The sequence below is a fragment of the Ranitomeya variabilis genome, chromosome 6, assembly GCF_051348905.1.
Source record: "Ranitomeya variabilis isolate aRanVar5 chromosome 6, aRanVar5.hap1, whole genome shotgun sequence".
Classification (NCBI taxonomy): domain Eukaryota; kingdom Metazoa; phylum Chordata; class Amphibia; order Anura; family Dendrobatidae; genus Ranitomeya; species Ranitomeya variabilis.
In genome coordinates this window covers 135,110,280-135,129,302 of record NC_135237.1, presented here as the reverse complement: position 1 = coordinate 135,129,302, position 19,023 = coordinate 135,110,280, and the positions used below count along the sequence as shown (strand labels likewise).

The window sequence follows — 19,023 nt, the reverse complement described above, 5'->3', positions numbered from 1 at the left end:
TAGCCAAATCAATTTTTTTTTAAATATGGTAATTTTTCTTGCCAAATGACTTGCCAGCAGTAGATTTATAGGTCAGAATTGTACTCTCATTAATCTTTCACATTATCTATAAATAAATATGTAACCCGTTACTGACCTGACCCAGAAAACACTCACTTTAATTCCCACCACGGCTGTAATGTGGTAGGATTTGCAGGCCATGTCTCTCAGGGCATGCATGCTATCAGCTCACTGCAGCCATCCTTGTAAATCTATTGGCACTGATGTTGTATATTTTCATTTAAAAACGGGCACTACATGTAATGTATATACTAGACTAGGGACGACTTTAAGGTTACTTGATAGTGCTATGAACTGGACGACCATAAACTTCTCTCCACAGTTGGAAACCTTTCAGAAACATTAACATACATATATGTTAAAGATATTGTTTTTACTCTTTTTTTATAATCCCCAATTATGTCTTGTATTCCATTCATCTAAATATATACTTACAGTACCTTGTAATATCTTCACATCCTGTTCCGTCCAGATGTGTCCGGATCCCAGAATTCCAAGCGGCGGAAGTTCACCGACCTCCATATTGGGAGACCCAAGTGATGGGTGTCTCAATATGAAAACTGCTGTGGTACCAGCCTCTTGCACTGTACCACCAGCTGAACACTGTCACACCACACACATACACTGTATACGCCATACGCACCACACACACACACAAACACACACTGTAAATGTCGTACGCACCACACACACGCACACACACTGTATACGCCGTACGCACCACACACACACTGTATACGCTGTACGCACCACACACACACACTGTATACGCCGTACGCACCACACACACACTGTATACGCCGTACGCACCACACACACACACACTGTATACGCCGTACGCAGCCTCTTGCGCAGAACACAGCGGAACACCGTCGCAAACACGCCGCCACCGGGATCAGAAGAATGATTCACTGACAGCCGCCATCTTTGTACAGGAGGAGCGCATGCGCAGTTTTAATGTGACAGCCACTATCTGTCTGCACACAGATGGCGGCGGTCTGATTTACTGTGCCTTCGTGAATTCCGCACAGGCGCAGTGAATCATTCAGCTGATACCGGCTGCAGATGCATGACGTGACATGAGGGAAGAAGACATCACAGTGGTGGAGAGAGAGAAAGAGCAGACAAGGGGCAGAGCACATGGGGTACACAGGTCAAAGAAGAGATGACATGAAAGGAGAAGACAACAGATGGGGGAGAGAGAAGGCGCACAGGGGTGAGAGAGACAGAGCACGTGGGGACAGCTCAAATGGGACAGCACATAAGGCGAGAATACAGGACAGGAAGGAGAGAGAGCAGACAGGGGGGATAGCACATGGGCTAGACAGGTTAAAGAAGAGAGCACCGACAGGAGAAGTCAGCACATGGGGAAAGAGAGAGTGGATAGGTGGGTGAGCACATGGGGGGAGAGATTCTCAATGCTGCAAAGCCTGCCCCAATTGCGACATTATCACCCATTGGGAGCATCGGGCCTCCATCTAGTTTATACATAAATGGCAAAGCATATTTGATGCTTATGTTATGAGCAGAAGTGTAACAAGTTACCATGTAACTAGTGATGAGCGAGTGTACTTGTTGCTCGGGTTTTCCCGAGCACGCTCGGGTGACCTCCGAGTATTTGTTATTGCTTGGAGATATAGTTTTCATCGCCTCAGTTGCATGATTTACGCCTTCCAGATACCCTGAATACATGTGAGGAATGCCTGTTTGTTAGGGAATTTCCACATGTATTCAGCTTATCTGGAAGCCGTAAATCATGCAACTGAGGTGATGAAAACTATATCTCCGAGCAATAACAAATACTCGGAGGTCACCCGAGTGTGTTCGGGAAAACCCAAGCAACGAGTACGCTCACTCATCACTACATGTAACCCACTGATAACCATGTAACCAAGTAACCATGAAGTCCCATGTCAGGACTCTGAACATTTTTATTACCTTTTGTGCATTACTGCCCTTTTCCAAGATGGCGTCTTTGGTCTCATGTGCACTGTGTCTTCCTGCTATAAAATTCCACCCCAGCCTTCAGTCTGTGCTAGAGTATTCTGCCTTGCATCCAGCTCCTGACTCTGGTGAATCCCTGGCTATATACCTGCTCCTGTGAACCTGTGTGGTTATCCTGCTACTCTGCTCTGAGCTCCTGCTGCATACACCAGTTTCCAGTAATCCTCCTTCATCTGCTGCTCCTGTTGACTTCCATCTGCATTTGCTGGACATGTAAGCTGTTGCTGCTCTGCTTAAACCTGAGATTATCACCCAGACATTGCTTGAACTGCCTTATAAGCATATCTATGTGTCTGGACTAAAACAAGGACTTATTCGTGTCAAGTATCCTCAAGAATAACTGTGCTTCATAGACTTTCTGCGTGATTGCATTTTCCTCTGAAGTTCCCTATAGACTGCTAAGCTGCATTTAATATTTACACCAAGTGTTGTGGACTTCAGTTTCTCTCTGCACCTGTTTGAATCACCGTATGATAATATAGACTTTACCACTTATAAAACTGTGTCCTGTAGTTGTCTTGTTCCACGCAAAGAGTCTCCTGAGTTATCCCCTATAATTATTACATCCCATTACAAAATTTGGAAAATGGCCCACTCTACCACCCAGACCACTTTAAGCAGCAAGTTCATAAAAGTTTATAATTTTTTTCCTTATAGGGAATCTGTCAGTAGGACCAACACTCCTAAGCCCTCTATATGGGCATGTAGGTCATAGAAAGCTGAATAAAATGTTACCATGATATCTGCGATCTGATGACTAATTCAAGAGATATCCACATTTTTCTTATATGTAAATGAGCTGTTCAATACTAGGGGCCGGACACTGATCTTAAAGAGTATCTGCCTGCAGAGATTATTTTAAATAAAAGGGGGAGTTACCAATGTGAGACAAGTAACTAAAACAGGACAGTAAAACTGAACTTTGTCTCCTTATAAACACATTTTCTGCAGCTCTTTGAGCTCTGCTGTATTGCAAAAATATTGCAGCCCTGTCTACCTATGAGATTGAAGCTAAAGCTGAGAGGAATCTTCAGCTGTGTCAGGTATACTCACACACAGCTCTGCAGTGAAACCAGTAGATCAGAGAGTGGCCTGTTGTGAATTTGCTTTTTGCTCCCTCTAGTGGTTACTAGTTTTTTGACTCTGGTTTTTCTGTCATTCCTTTTATCCGCACCTGGGTCGTTAGTTAGGGGTGTTGCTATATAAGCTCCCTGGACCTTCAGTTCAATGCCTGGCAACGTAGTTATCAGAGCTAGTCTGCTGTGCTCTTGTCTACTGATCCTGGTTCCAGTTATATCAGCTAAGTCTGCCTTTTGCTTTTTGCTATTTGTTTTGGTTTTGTATTTTTGTCCAGCTTGTTCCAAATCTATATCCTGACCTTTGCTGGAAGCTCTAGGGGGCTGGTGTTCTCCCCCCGGACCGTTAGACGGTTCGGGGGTTCTTGAATTTCCAGTGTGGATTTTGATAGGGTTTTTGTTGACCATATAAGTTACCTTTCTTTATTCTGCTATCAGTAAGCGGGCCTCTCTGTGCTAAACCTGGTTCATTTCTGTGTTTGTCATTTCCTCTTACCTCACCGTCATTATTTGTGGGGGGCTTCTATCCAGCTTTGGGGTCCCCTTCTCTGGAGGCAAGAAAGGTCTTTGTTTTCCTCTACTAGGGGTAGCTAGATTCTCCGGCTGGCGCGTGTCATCTAGAATCAACGTAGGAATGATCCCCGGCTACTTCTAGTGTTGGCGTTAGGAGTAGATATATGGTCAACCCAGTTACCACTGCCCTATGAGCTGGATTTTTGTATTCTGCAGACTTCCACGTTCCTCTGAGACCCTCGCCATTGGGGTCATAACAGTGGCCATTACACATCCCACTGGTAATGCCTCATTTATTTAAAATAATCTCTGGAGTAAGATACTCATGCAGATCAGTGATTGGCCTACAGTCTGGAAACGCTCATTTACATCGGATCATAGATGTCAATGTATCATTTTACTTAGCTCCTTTTGACCTACATACCCATAAAGACAGCTTAGGATTCTAATGGGAGTGCCAAAGATCAGCTGATGTCACGGGTATGTCAGAAGCTGCAGACAGTCACACTGCGTCTAGCTGCAAACGTCTCTGTGTTTGGCTTTGCAGACACCTTCTTAACCCTTCTGACCCCGTGGCAACCTTTCTTCGGCACCAATTGATATACCTGGAACTGGGTGTTTATAGACTCCCAGCCTGCTTCCAGGAGTTGCCAGTGATATTTTCATTTCCCCTGTTGAGGCTTGGACCTATAGCAGTCGTCTATCTTCCTCTTTGTTGTTGCTGGAGGACTTCTGTGTTTCATCTCTGAGTCTCATCAAGATAAGTATTCTCCTTGTTTGCCTATCTCAGTTACCTTTAATGGTAGTGGTGATTGACTAGTCACACCCCTTTATTTCCTAAGCAGGACTTATAGCCAGTGTCAGGCAGAGATTAGGTTCCTGCTCGGCGATAGGTGCAGAACCTGTATAGAGACATTTAGGACAGACAGGGGGACTTTAGATCTGCCTAGGGATCTCCACTCCCCCCTTTCCTAGTGTTGGGCTCCCTTCCCCTCGTCCCTTCATGTTGCACTTAGTTTCCTACACTCTACGTGATAGCTGAGCATTGCACTCTGCAATCTCCAGCACCCCCATTAAGAATAAATGGAGAGGTAGTGCAGATGATCGACCTCTGCTCTGGTTCTCAGGATTGGTGTGTGCCATGGCAGTAAAACCCACAGTGATCAGAAAGTTATCATTTATCCCAGGGATAGGGGATAACGCTGAAACTTGAGACAACCCCTTAAAGATTTTCCCTTTATCTGGCAAAACAGCCTGTTAATCACCAGATTCACAAGCAAAATATTCATTCATCTGGTGAAATTATTTGTAAGCTTATTTTTAAACTTACTGAAAGCCAGTCTGTCATCCACAACATTACAATTAGACTTAATAAACATTTATTTAGGGAATATAGCCCCTATAAAAAATCATATCAGGTGGCATAAACAGTTTAAAGGGAATCTGTCACCCACTGGAACGCATATGACCTATTAATATTGGCATACAGGTAATAGAAATGTTAAACTAGTCCTACCTGTATGGCTCATATTAATGGTCTTGTTATTTAGAAATCTTATATTTTTTCCTTGTGCTAATGATTTCTTCCAGGCTCCAGGGCATACGGATATCTTCATTATAATACTACCCCCCTCCTATGCACGTCAGATCTGATGCCAGAATCCCGCGCCTGTGCCCTGCATACCCTCCACAATATATACCTTTTTCTCCCTTCTATGGGCACTGCAGTCATGGATCTTCTGCACACGCAACTGCGCAACTTCTAACTGGCTTTTTTTAACCTTACGCATTTGTAGCACACTTGCATATATCATATTTACATGGCAATTCACTCTGTTAAAACTTCATCTTTTTTTGTCTTACAGATCCATAAAATGCATTCATTCTTAGACTATATCATGGGTGGATGTCAAATACAGTTTACAGTAAGTAATTTATTTTGCAAGAATATATATATTTTTAAAATATTTGCATATTAGTATTAAAGGAACCTATCACATCCAGAAATGTTCGTTATCTGTAGATAAAGGGTTAATCTGCAAGTAAATAATGTTTAAATCCTGTGTAGATGGCTTACTGGTGGACAAAATAAAGTCTCATTCTTCCTGCAATTGCTTGCTTCCAGTCATCAGGGCAGTGCAAGAAGCGGTTACAGTCACTATACACTGTTCACGCTTGGAATCACTGCCTGGCTCTTTATTTGAAAGCCTGCTTTACACACATGCTGCACACATATGAAGTGATGGCTGGGGGACCACCACGGTGCAGGAAGACTACTGTCCACAAGATGAGGTGAAAACAACAAAGGGTAGATTTAATGGAAGGCAAGGAATGAAGTGGATGAGGAAGATGCAAACAGGGGTATGCAATGGCAAAAGATAATTTACAAGAGTTATATTCTTTAGCTTGTCCTTAAATAGCACGGTGCTCCAACTGTTACAGACTCAATATATGTCACACAAGTAAATGCAAACAATAAACAAAGAATGATGCTACTCTACGTATAACCTCCCTGGCCTTTACTAAGCAGGCCTCACGGCTGCCGTGTTCTGACTATTGAAGCCTACACTAGACCCTGACATGTGCACAAAACAGGAACAAACTCACGGTGATGTTGGGGACTCAGATCCAGTCCCGGGGGGCCTCCTACAGTCTAGTACGGTGGTGAGGACGGCTTTCTGCCAGCTCCGTGAAACGTGGTCTTCTCCTTGCTTCGGGGTCCTGGAGGTGCTCCTGGAAGCTGTAAATTCCTTTCTCGGTATCTTCGTGGCTCCTTGAACTAACACAGGGCAGCCACCCTCGCTGCACCAGGAAAAGTCTGTGAAATCTCACAAGTCCACTCCGTTACAGGCTGGGGATCCTCTCTTGTAGCTACAGTATATCAGGACACAGTTCTCCTCTCTTGCAGCTATAAGCACAAAGTTCTCTCTGCAGCCGCCTCAGCTCACACACGCTGTTCAGACTCCACCCCTGCCATCTGCACAGTCCAGTTCATTCACACAGTATATCCCAGGGGAGAAGCAGAACATTCCATCCTGCCAGACAAGGGGGTGCAGTCTCTTAAAGTAACAGCGTGTTCCATAATGTCCATAACATCACCACCCTCCTACACATGTACTGCAGAGCATGCTTAATATCATCAAGATCAAGGAATGGGTTAAATGAAAGTAAACTATACACACATCTTCAAGATTTGCATAATATATATATATATATATATATATATATATATATATATATATATATATATATATATATACACTACCATTCAAAAGTTTAGGGTCACCCAGACAATTTTGTGTTTTCCATGACAGCTCATACTTTTATTAATCTTATGAGTTGACAAATGGATTGAAAATCTAGTCAAGGTTCGAAAAAAAGACTTTTATTTTAAATAATAATTTTCTCCTTCAAACTTTGCTTTCGTCAAAGAATGCTCCCTTTGCAGCAATTACAGCATTGTAGACCGTTGGCATTCTAGCAGTTAATTTGCTGAGGTAATCTGGAGAAATTTCACCCCATGCTTCCAGAAGCCCCTCCCACAAGTTACAAGTTGGTTTGGCTTGATGGGCATTTTTTGTGTACCATACGGTCAAGCTGCTCCCACAACAGCTCAGTGGGGTTGAGATCTGGTGACTGTGCTGGCCACCCCATTACAGATAGAATACCAGCTGCCTGCTTCTTCCCTAAATAGTTCTTGCATAATTTGCAGGTGTGCTTTGGGTCATTGTCCTGTTGTAGGATGAAATTGGCTCCAATCAAGCGCTGTCCACAGGGTATGGCATGGTGTTGCAAAATGGAGTGATAGCCTTCCTTATTCAAAATCCCTTTTACCATGTACAAATCTCCAACTTTACCAGCACCAAAGCAACCCCAGGCAATCACGTTACCTCCACCATGCTTGACAGATGGTATCAGGCACTCTTCCAGCAGCAGCAATCTTTTCAGTTGTTTTGCGTCTCACAAATTTTCTTCTGTGTGATCCAAACACCTCAAACTTGGATTTGTCTGTCCATAACACTTTTTGCCAATCTTCCTCTGTCCAATGTCTGTGTTCTTTTGCCCATATTACTCTTTTCCTTTTATTAGCCAGTCTCAGATATGGCTTTTTCTTGGCCACTCTGCCCAGAAGGCCCGCATCCCGGAGTTGCCTCTTCTCTGTAGATGTTGACACTGGCATTTTGCATGTACTATTTAATGAAGCTGTCAGTTGAGGACATGTGAGGCATCGATTTCTCAAACTAAAGACTCTAATGTACTTGTCTTGTTACTCAGTTGTGCAGCGAGGCCTCCCACTTCTCTTTCTACTCTGGATAGAGCCTGTTTGTGCTCTCCTCTGAAGGGAGTAGTACAAAACTGTTGTAGGAGATCTTCAGTTTCTTGCCAATTTCTCGCATGGAATAGCCTTCATTTCAAAGAACAAGAATAGACTGTTGAGTTTCACATGAAAGTTATTTTCTTCTGGCCATTTTGAGAGTTTAATGGAACCAACAAATGTAATGCTCCAGATTCTCAACTAGCTCAAAGGAAAGTCAGGTTTTTAGGTGCTCTAATCAGCCAAACTGTTTTCAGCTGTGCTAACATACTTGCACAAGGGTTTTCAAGGGTATTCTAAACATCCGTTAGCCTTCTTACACAGTTAGCAAACACAAAGTACCATTAGAACACTGGAGGGATGGTTGTTGGAAATGGGCCTCTACAGTATACACCTATGAAGCTATTGCATTACAAACCAGAGGTTTGCAGCTAGAATAGGCATTTACCACTTTAACAACGTGTAGAGTGTATTTCTGAATCATTTAATATTAGCTTCATTGGAAAAAACTGTGCTTTTCTTTCAAAAATAAGGACATTTCTAAGTGACCCTAAACTTTTCATCGGTAGTATATATATATATATATATATATGCGGCTCTGGAAAAAATTAAGAGACCACCACATCAAAACCCTGTCAATGACAGCCCAATCTCCAGACTTGAACCCCATTGAAAACCTCTGGAATGTAATGAAGAGGATGATGGATAGTCACAAGCCATCAAACAAAGATGAACTGCTTAAATTTTTGTGCCAGAAGCAGTGTGAAAGACTGGTGAACAGCATGGCAAGAAGTATGAAAGCTGTAGATAAAAATCATGGTTATTCCACAAAATATTTATTTCTGAACTCTTCCTGAGTTAAAACATTAGTATTGTTGTTTCTAAATGATTATGAACTTGTTTCCTTTGCATTATTTGAGGTCTGAAGCACTGTTTTTTTATTTTGACCATTTCTTCCTTTTCAGAAAAAAAATGCAAATTGTATTGCTTGGAATTTCAGAGACATGTTGTCAGAAGTTTATAGACTAAAAGAACAATTACATTTTACTCAAAAATATACCTATAAAGAGAAAAATCAGACAAACAACATTTTGCAGAGGTCGCTTAATTTTTTCCAGAGCTGTATATAATGCCCCTGTCACTGTATATTTGTAATGTTGGGTTTTATACATCATAAAATCAGGTCCATGGACTGGTAGGATACAGCATACCCTATATTTTTACCATAAATCAGTAGTAAAAATTAAGATAAACTTTGTGATATACAGTACTTTATCAGATAAATCTGCTTCTTTCTCCTTCTGGACTGAACATTCACTCTCTATTCACAGGTAAAATCTGTCTTAGGGTACCGTCTCACAGTGGCACTTTGGTCGCTACGACGGCACGATCCGTGACATTCCAGCGATATACTTACGATCTCGCTGTGTCTGACATGCTACTGCGATCAGGGACCCCGCTGAGAATCGTATGTCGTAGCAGATCGTTTGAAACTTTCTTTCGTCGTCAGATCACCCGCTGTCATCACTGGATCGTCGTGTGTGACGCCGATCCAGCGATGTATTCACTTGTAACCAGGGTAAATATCGGGTTATTAAGCGCAGGGCCGCACTTAGTAACCCGATATTTACCCTGGTTACCATTGTAAAAGTTAAAAAAAAAAAACTACATACTCACCTTCTGATGTCTGTCACGTCCCCCGGCGTCCACAGGGTTACGCGCTGCTGCCGAGAACTTCCTGCACTGACTGTGTCAGTGCCGGCCGTAAAGCAGAGCACAGCGGTGACGTCACCGCTGTGCTCTGCTTTATTGCCGGCGCTGACACAGTCAGTGCAGGAAGCTCTCGGCAGCAGCGCGTAAACCTGTGGACGCCGGGGGACGTGACAGACATCAGAAGGTGAGTATGTAGTGTTTTTTTTTTTTTACTTTTACAATGGTAACCAGGGTAAATATCGGGTTACTAAGCGCGGCCCTGCACTTAGTAACCTGATGTTTACCCTGGTTACCCGGGTGCTGCAGGGGGACTTCGGCATCGTTGAAGATAGTTTCAATGATGCCGAAGTCGTTCCCCTGATCGTTGGTCGCTGGAGAGGGCTGTCTGTGTGACAGCTCCCCAGCGACCACACAACGACTTACCAACGATCACGGCCAGGTCGTATCGCTGGTCGTGATCGTTGGTAAGTCTTTTAGTGTAACGGTACCCTTAGTGAATACAGATTTTCAGCTCACTGAGGGGTCAGATAACATCCGCTACTCAAAAAGTTCTATGGAGAAGGGCAGGAAGGAGCTAGAGAGATACACCGATATTTTTCTCTATGTTCGTTTGAAATGACAATTACACTTTAGGAGAGAGTCTTTGCCGTTAAATTCTAAAAACTGTTTAACAATTGGGCTAGTATGAACTAGCCACCAAGCTTCTGTGCCTTCCGTGAAAGTTATAACCATCAAGAGTTGTGCCACTCAACTGTGAAGAAAGAAATTGTAAACATATTGTTCTATTTGGTCTGATACTATTTCTTTAAAGAGTAGCCAATTAAGCACCCCATGGTACAAGAGAGGGGTAGAGTCCACCTTCTAGATTTTACTTTTCTGCTATATTTAAACTAGATGGAGGCCCGATGCTATCTTATCGGGAGGTCGGTAATGTCACGATGGGGGCAGGCTTTGCAGCGTTTAGAATCTCTAACCCCCATGTGCTCACCCACCTATCCACTCTCTTTTTCCCGTGTGTGTGTGGTGCGATGGTTTTCCGCTGGTAGTACCACACAAGAGGCTGGTACCACCATCAGTTTCCATATTGAGACACCCATCACTTGGGTGTCCCAATATGGAGGTCGGTGAACTTCCGCAGCTTGGAATTCTGGGATTTGGACACATCTGGATGGAACAGGATGTGAAGACATTACAAGGTAAATATATATTAAGATATTGACTACTGTCTCTCTTGGCTGACATCTCTGGTCATGTTTCTAGACTTTTTGAGTTATACAATATTACGTAAAGGGTAGCAATTATAGGTGATCAAATCTATCTACAGAGAATGAACATTTTGTCAGATTTCCAGAAATATATACTGTAGATCCCCATAAAGTCGACCAATTTGCAGTTCAATTTGTGTATATCAGGCAAAACATGCCCGGTGTGCACACTGCTCAAGAGTCAAAGAACTGGCTACCCACGTCAGGCGTGGGCAGGCAGACTTCCCTATAACGCCCTGCAGCTATTACATCATATGATCTAGCATAGCCAATCAGGGGAAGTCTATGATAGCCAGTATAAAAGATGAGAACCGACTTAGCTGGGCCATTTTATGTTTTTATAGCATAGGAACAGAAAAAAATTCCAAAATTTGATTGTGTTTTATTATTGCACTAGTGTTGTGCATTTAAAATAGGAGTGGTAGTCAGTCTGTGAAAAGTAATCCAAAGATTCTAGTGAGATAACAAAGTACTATAACTGCGTTGTTATGTGACTGTGATTTTTATTGATCTGAGATATACTGCAGTAACAGCACAGCCTCTTAATAAAACATTTTTTTCATCTTCACACACTGCAATTGCAAATTAGTAAGTGAGTTTATTACCCTGTGCCCAAATTTTTCAAGTAAAGAAGAATACTGAAACCTAGGCTAGCGTGTAGGGTTGAGCGACTTTCATTTTTTTAAGATCGAGTAGGGTTTTGGGAAACCCGATTTTGTCCAGAGTCGAGTCGAGTGCAGTCGGCCGATTATCGCTAAAAGTCGGGGATCGACCGAAACACGAAACCCAATGCAAGTCAATGGGGAAGCATAGTCGGCAGTGAGTGGAGGCCAGGAAAACTCCTACAGTGCCCATTTTAATGCCAAAAACATCCATTCTTGTTTCTGAAGCTTGCCAATCTTAATTAACTGTATAATAATAGTTGGGCATAGGGAATTGGGGGAAAGTTGTGGGGGGAGTAGGGCTGGCTCAAGTTTTTCGTGGGCCCAGGAAATGCGGACTACGTCACGGCGGTGTTGCAGGGAAAGGTAAGTATTTAAACGTTGCAAGTGCTGTGATCCTGAGCAAGCAGGGGGGGGCCCACTCGTTCGCATTGGCACTGGCACAGGGCCCCTCAAAGTACGGCGGTGTGTTTGCATGGCGGGGGCGCCTCCCACCAGCAGCGACACTTTTGCGTACTCTGAGGGGCCCTGTGCCAGTGACGTCGCCGAGTATGCCCCACCACCTGATGAAGGAACCTGCACTTTCATCTGCACCTTCCTCTTTGTCCCTGTGTAAGGTGGTATAACATGCGGGAAGGGGAACCTTACTTTCAGCAGGGTCAGATTCTGGCTGTGTAGAGTACAAGGGGAATGTAGTGGTCTAGGTCAATGTACCAGCAGACTCATTTAGCAGTGGCTGGGCAATGGGCAGGATGAGGAGGAAACAGATATAGGGCCAAAGAATAAAGTAGGCTAAATGCAGTTCAAAATTGGTAACAGGACTAAACAGGCGGCATTGCTTTGTTCAGTGGAGTAGCAAACCCAAGAGCAGCAGACACTGTTTCAAGGGCCTAACCACACTAGTAGGCCAAATGCAGTTTAATATCTGATAGTATAGGGCGAAAGCCAGAATGTGGAAGCGCAGCTTTGTTCAGTTGAGGACAACACCAGGGAGGGGCAGACACCTTTAGTAGGCCGGAAAAGCCTATTGCATTTTTTAAAATGGTAATTTGGAGCAGAAGGTTGAAGCTCAGCTTTATTTAGTTGAGGACAACACCAGGCAGGGGCACACAGACAGACACCTTTAGTAGGCCGGAAAAGCCTATTGCATTTTTTAAAATGGTAATTTGGAGCAGAAGGTTGAAGCTCAGCTTTATTTAGTTGAGGGCAACACCAGGCAGGGGCACACAGACAGACACCTTTAGTAGGCCGGAAAAGCCTATTGCATTTTTTAAAATGGTAATTTGGAGCAGAAGGTTGAAGCTCAGCTTTATTTAGTTGAGGACAACACCAGGCAGGGGAACACAGACAGACACCTTTAGTAGGCCGGAAAAGCCTATTGCATTTTTTAAAATGGTAATTTGGAGCAGAAGGTTGAAGCTCAGCTTTATTTAGTTGAGGACAACACCAGGCAGGGGAACACAGACAGACACCTTTAGTAGGCCGGAAAAGCCTATTGCATTTTTTAAAATGGTAATTTGGAGCAGAAGGTTGAAGCTCAGCTTTATTTAGTTGAGGACAACACCAGGCAGGGGCACACAGACAGACACCTTTAGTAGGCCGGAAAAGCCTATTGCATTTTTTAAAATGGTAATTTGGAGCAGAAGGTTGAAGCTCAGCTTTATTTAGTTGAGGGCAACACCAGGGAGGGGCAGAAGCCGTTAGTAGGCCCTAACCAAAGTTGAAGGCCAAATGCAGTTTAATTTCTGATACTATAGGCCGAAAGCCAGAAGGTGGAAGCTCCGATTTAGACAGTGGAGGACAATTTGAATTAGGGACTGCAGACAGACTTAGTAGGCTGTCCCCTGTGGACCATGCATCCACCACATTAACCCATTGCGCCGTAATGGACACGTAATCTTCCATGGCCATGCCTACAGGTCCATGCGTCTGTTGTCAGGTGCACCTTTGTACTCACAGATTGCCAGAGTGCATGGACAATGCGGTCTTCTACATGCTGGTGGAGGGTTGGGATGGCTTTTCTCGCAAAAGAAGTGTCGACTGGTTAGCTTGTAGCGTGGTACAGCGTAGTCCATCATGGCCTTATTAATAGTAAATAAAATATATAACTAGGCTCTATGAACTTTTAAATAGGTTCCAGGGGTACACGGGCAGCATTGGTGTGGTCAGTGGAGGAGTATTGCAAGTAGGGGCTGCAGACAGGCTATCAAAGGCCTAAAATACCAAACAGTAGGCACTCATGGCAGTTTTACATCGGTTACATGGATACACAGGCAGGCACTCCAGGCAGCATTGTGGTCAGTGGAGGAGTATTGCAAGTAGGGGCCGCAGACAGGCTATCAAAGGCCTAAAATAACAAACAGTAGGCAGTCATGGCAGTTTTACATCGGTTACATGGATACACAGGCAGGCACTCCAGGCAGCATTGTGGTCAGTGGAGGACTAGTGGAAGGAGGGACCGCAGACAGGCTTCAAAGGCCTAACATAAAAAAATGGGCTGGCTGTAGGCACTTTATAATTGGTTCCAGGTGTACACGGGCAGCAGTGGTCTGGCCAGTGGAGGACTAGTGGAAGGAGGGACCGCAGACAGGCTTCAAAGGCCTAACATTAAAAAATGGGCTGGCTGTAGGCACTTTATAATTGGTTCCAGGGGTACACGGGCAGCAGTGGTCTGGCCAGTGGAGGACTAGTGGAAGGAGGGACCGCAGACAGGCTTCAAAGGCCTAACATAAAAAAATTGGCTGGCTGTAGGCACTTTATAATTGGTTAATTGGTTCCAGGGGTACACGGGCAGCAGTGGTCTGGCCAGTGGAGGACTAGTGGAAGGAGGGACCGCAGACAGGCTTCAAAGGCCTAACATAAAAAAATTGGCTGGCTGTAGGCACTTTATAATTGGTTCCAGGGGTACACGGGCAGCAGTGGTCTGGCCAGTGGAGGACTAGTGGAAGGAGGGACCGCAGACAGGCTTCAAAGGCCTAACATAAAAAAATGGGCTGGCTGTAGGCACTTTATAATTGGTTCCAGGGGTACACGGGCAGCAGTGGTCTGGTCAGTGGAGGACTAGTGGAAGGAGGGACCGCAGACAGGCTTCAAAGGCCTAACATAAAAAAATTGGCTGGCTGTAGGCACTTTATAATTGGTTCCAGGGGTACACGGGCAGCAGTGGTCTGGTCAGTGGAGGACTAGTGGAAGGAGGGACCGCAGACAGGCTTCAAAGGCCTAACATAAAAAAATTGGCTGGCTGTAGGCACTTTATAATTGGTTCCAGGGGTACACGGGCAGCAGTGGTCTGGCCAGTGGAGGACTAGTGGAAGGAGGGACCGCAGACAGGCTTCAAAGGCCTAACATAAAAAAATTGGCTGGCTGTAGGCACTTTATAATTGGTTCCAGGGGTACACGGGCAGCAGTGGTCTGGCCAGTGGAGGACTAGTGGAAGGAGGGACCGCAGACAGGCTTCAAAGGCCTAACATAAAAAAATGGGCTGGCTGTAGGCACTTTATAATTGGTTCCAGGGGTACACGGGCAGCAGTGGTCTGGCCAGTGGAGGACTAGTGGAAGGAGGGACCGCAGACAGGCTTCAAAGGCCTAACATAAAAAAATTGGCTGGCTGTAGGCACTTTATAATTGGTTCCAGGGGTACACGGGCAGCAGTGGTCTGGCCAGTGGAGGACTAGTGGAAGGAGGGACCGCAGACAGGCTTCAAAGGCCTAACATAAAAAAATGGGCTGGCTGTAGGCACTTTATAATTGGTTCCAGGGGTACACGGGCAGCAGTGGTCTGGTCAGTGGAGGACTAGTGGAAGGAGGGACCGCAGACAGGCTTCAAAGGCCTAACATAAAAAAATGGGCTGGCTGTAGGCACTTTATAATTGGTTCCAGGGGTACACGGGCAGCAGTGGTCTGGTCAGTGGAGGACTAGTGGAAGGAGGGACCGCAGACAGGCTTCAAAGGCCTAACATAAAAAAATGGGCTGGCTGTAGGCACTTTATAATTGGTTCCAGGGGTACACGGGCAGCAGTGGTCTGGTCAGTGGAGGACTAGTGGAAGGAGGGACCGCAGACAGGCTTCAAAGGCCTAACATAAAAAAATTGGCTGGCTGTAGGCACTTTATAATTGGTTCCAGGGGTACACGGGCAGCAGTGGTCTGGTCAGTGGAGGACTAGTGGAAGGAGGGACCGCAGACAGGCTTCAAAGGCCTAAAATAACAAACAATAGGCTCATGGCAGTTTTACAGCGGTTACATGGATACACGGGCAGCTTGGTGGTGAGTGGAGGAGTAGTGCAAGGAGTGTCTGTCCCAGTACTCCCAAAATATAAATAGATGTTAATGTCTCGCAAAACAACCAAAACAAAAAAAAAGGTGGCATACTTAGGTACAGGGGTGGGCTCATCTGCTGAGTTTCTGACATAGTAATTTGGCAGTAACTATTTAATGGTGCCAATATAGGACACAGACACAGACTACTTTAAGTTGCATCATAGATGTCTACAAATTTGTATTGTCAGTGCCAGACATTGAATGATGTCAGCGAATAGACTAAAGATTGGTGGAGCTGTGCGACATAATTTTGCACGTGGTAGAGCACATTTTGAGCTGGGGTAGGGGGGAACTCTCTTGAGGCCGGCGGGACCGCCCCAGGGCCCCTCATGTTACAACGGTGTGTCTGACGTTGGGTGCGCACCACCACCGCCAGAGACACTACATTGTACTATGAGGGACCCAGTAGCAATGCCGTCAACCAAAAGCGAGCACACCCACCTCTTCAGACAAACAGCAGTCTCACGGGTGCTTGCGCCAAGTCGCGATACCACGGCCCCGTGTGGGGAGTTTTGCCATTTAGGGAGGTGTAAACATGTCGTATGCTGTACAATCAGCTGCAGCAAATTAGACATTAGAAAAGTAATTCACAGGCAAGAGCTTTTCATAGGAAAGCTAGGTGTCGGCCGGGCAAGGTGGGGCAAAAGATTTCGAAATCCAGTTGTGGTTCATTTTAATGAATGTTAGATCGTCAACATTTTGGGTAGCCAGACGAGTCCTTTTTTCGGTTAATATTGAACCTGCAGCACTGAATACTCTTTCTGATAGGACACTTGCTGCCGGGCAAGCAAGCTCCTGCAATGCATATTCTGCCAATTCTGGCCAGGTGTCTAATTTGGAGGCCCAGTAATCAAATGGGAATGACGGTTGAGGGAGAACATCGATAAGGGATGAAAAATAGTTAGTAACCATACTGGACAAATGTTGTCTCCTGTCACTTTCAATTGATGCAGCAGTACCTGTCCTGTCTGCGGTCATAGCAATATCACTCCACAACCTGGTCAGAAAACCCCTCTGTCCAACGCCACTTCTGATGTGTGCACCCCTAACACTCCTAGTCTGCTGCCCCCTGGAGCTCGTGTGAGAACGATCACGTGCGCTGTGTGCTGGGAATGCCTGAAGCAAACGGTCAACAAGAGTTGATTGTTTGGTTGCTAATATTAGTTCCAAGTTCTCATGTGGCATAATATTTTGCAATTTGCCTTTATAGCGTGGATCTAGGAGGCAGGCCAACCAGTAATCGTCATCGTTCATCATTTTCGTAATGCGTGTGTCCCTTTTTAGGATACGTAAGGCATAATCCGCCATGTGGGCCAAAGTTCCAGTTGTCAAATCTCCGGTTGTGATTGGTTGAGGGGCAGTTGCAGGCAAATCTACATCACTTGTGTCCCTCAAAAAACCAGAACCCGGCCGTGACACGCAACCAATTTCCTGTGCCCCCGGGAAAGGTTCGGCATTAAAAATATACTCATCCCCATCATCCTCCTCGTCCTCCACCTCCTCTTCGCCCGCTACCTCGTCCTGTACACTGCCTTGACCAGACAATGGCTGACTGTCATCAAGGCTTTCCTCTTCCTCTGGTGCAGACGCCTGCTCCTTTATGTGCGTCAAACTTTGCATCAGCAGACGCATTAGGGGGATGCTCATGCTTATTACGGCGTTGTCTGCACTAACCAGCCGTGTGCATTCCTCAAAACACTGAAGGACTTGACACATGTCTTGTATCTTAGACCACTGCACACCTGACAACTCCATGTCTGCCATCCTACTGCCTGCCCGTGTATCCTCCCACAAATAAATAACAGCACGCCTCTGTTCGCACAGTCTCTGAAGCATGTGCAGTGTTGAGTTCCACCTTGTTGCAACGTCTATGATTAGGCGATGCTGGGGAAGGTTCAAAGACCGCTGATAGGTCTGCATACGGCTGGCGTGTACAGGCGAACGTCGGATATGTGAGCAAAGTGCACGCACTTTGAGGAGCAGGTCGGAGAACCCAGGATAAGTTTTCAATAAGCACTGCACCACCAGGTTTAAGGTGTGAGCCAGGCAAGGAATGTGTTTCAGTTGGGAAAGGGAGATGGCAGCCATGAAATTCCTTCCGTTATCACTCACTACCTTGCCTGCCTCAAGATCTACTGTGCCCAGCCACGACTGCGTTTCTTGTTGCAAGAACTCGGACAGAACTTCCGCGGTGTGTCTGTTGTCACCCAAGAACTTCATAGCCAATACAGCCTGCTGACGCTTGGCAGTAGATGGCCCATAATGGGACAACTGGTGTGCAACAGTGTCATCTGCCGATGGAGTGGTTGGCAGACTGCGTTCTGTGGAAGAGCTGTAGCTTCTGCAGGAGGACGAGGAGGAGGAGGAGGAGGGGGTGCGAACGCCTACAGCCAACTGTTTCCTAGACCGTGGGCTAGGCACAACTGTCCCTAAATTGATGTCGCCTGTGGACCCTGCATCCACCACATTCACCCAGTGTGCCGTGATGGACACATAACGTCCCTGTCCATGCCTACTGGTCCATGCATCTGTAGTCAGGTGCACCTTTGTACTCACAGATTGCCTGAGTGCATGGACGATGCGCTGTTTAACATGCTGGTGCAGGGCTGGGATGGCTTTTCTGGAAAAAAAGTGTCGACTGGGTAGCTCGTATCGTGGTTCAGCGTACTCCATCAGGGCTTTGAAAGCTTCGCTTTCAACTAACCGGTAGGGCATCATCTCTAACGAGATTAGTCTAGCTATGTGGGCGTTAAAACACTGTGTACGCGGATGCGAGGATAAGTACTTCCTTTTTCTAACCAGAGTCTCATGTAGGGTGAGCTGGACTGGAGAGCTGGAGATCGTGGAACTTTCGGGTGTGCCGGTGTACATGGCAGACTGAGAGACGGTTGGAGACGGTATTGTTTCCGCCGGTGCCCTAGATGCAATATTTCCTCCTACAAAACTGGTGATTCCCTGACCCTGACTGCTTTTGGCTGGCAAAGAAACCTGCACAGATACTGCCGGTGGTGCGGAAAATGGTAGCCTTACAGTGACGGAAGGGATGTTGCGTTGCTGACTAGCTTCATTGGCCGAGGGTGCTACAACCTTGAGGGACG

At 45.5% G+C, this 19,023-nt stretch overlaps 1 protein-coding gene across 1 annotated transcript in view; it reads left to right on the top strand.

Annotated features, from left to right (window-relative positions):
• Positions 1-19,023, top strand: part of CPNE4 (copine 4) — an 828,774-nt gene that overhangs the window by 647,138 nt on the left and 162,613 nt on the right. The window contains exon 10 of the mRNA XM_077269031.1: positions 5,519-5,578. Coding sequence (XP_077125146.1) covers positions 5,519-5,578 — 60 coding nt within the window. The remainder of the gene's footprint in view (positions 1-5,518; positions 5,579-19,023) is intronic.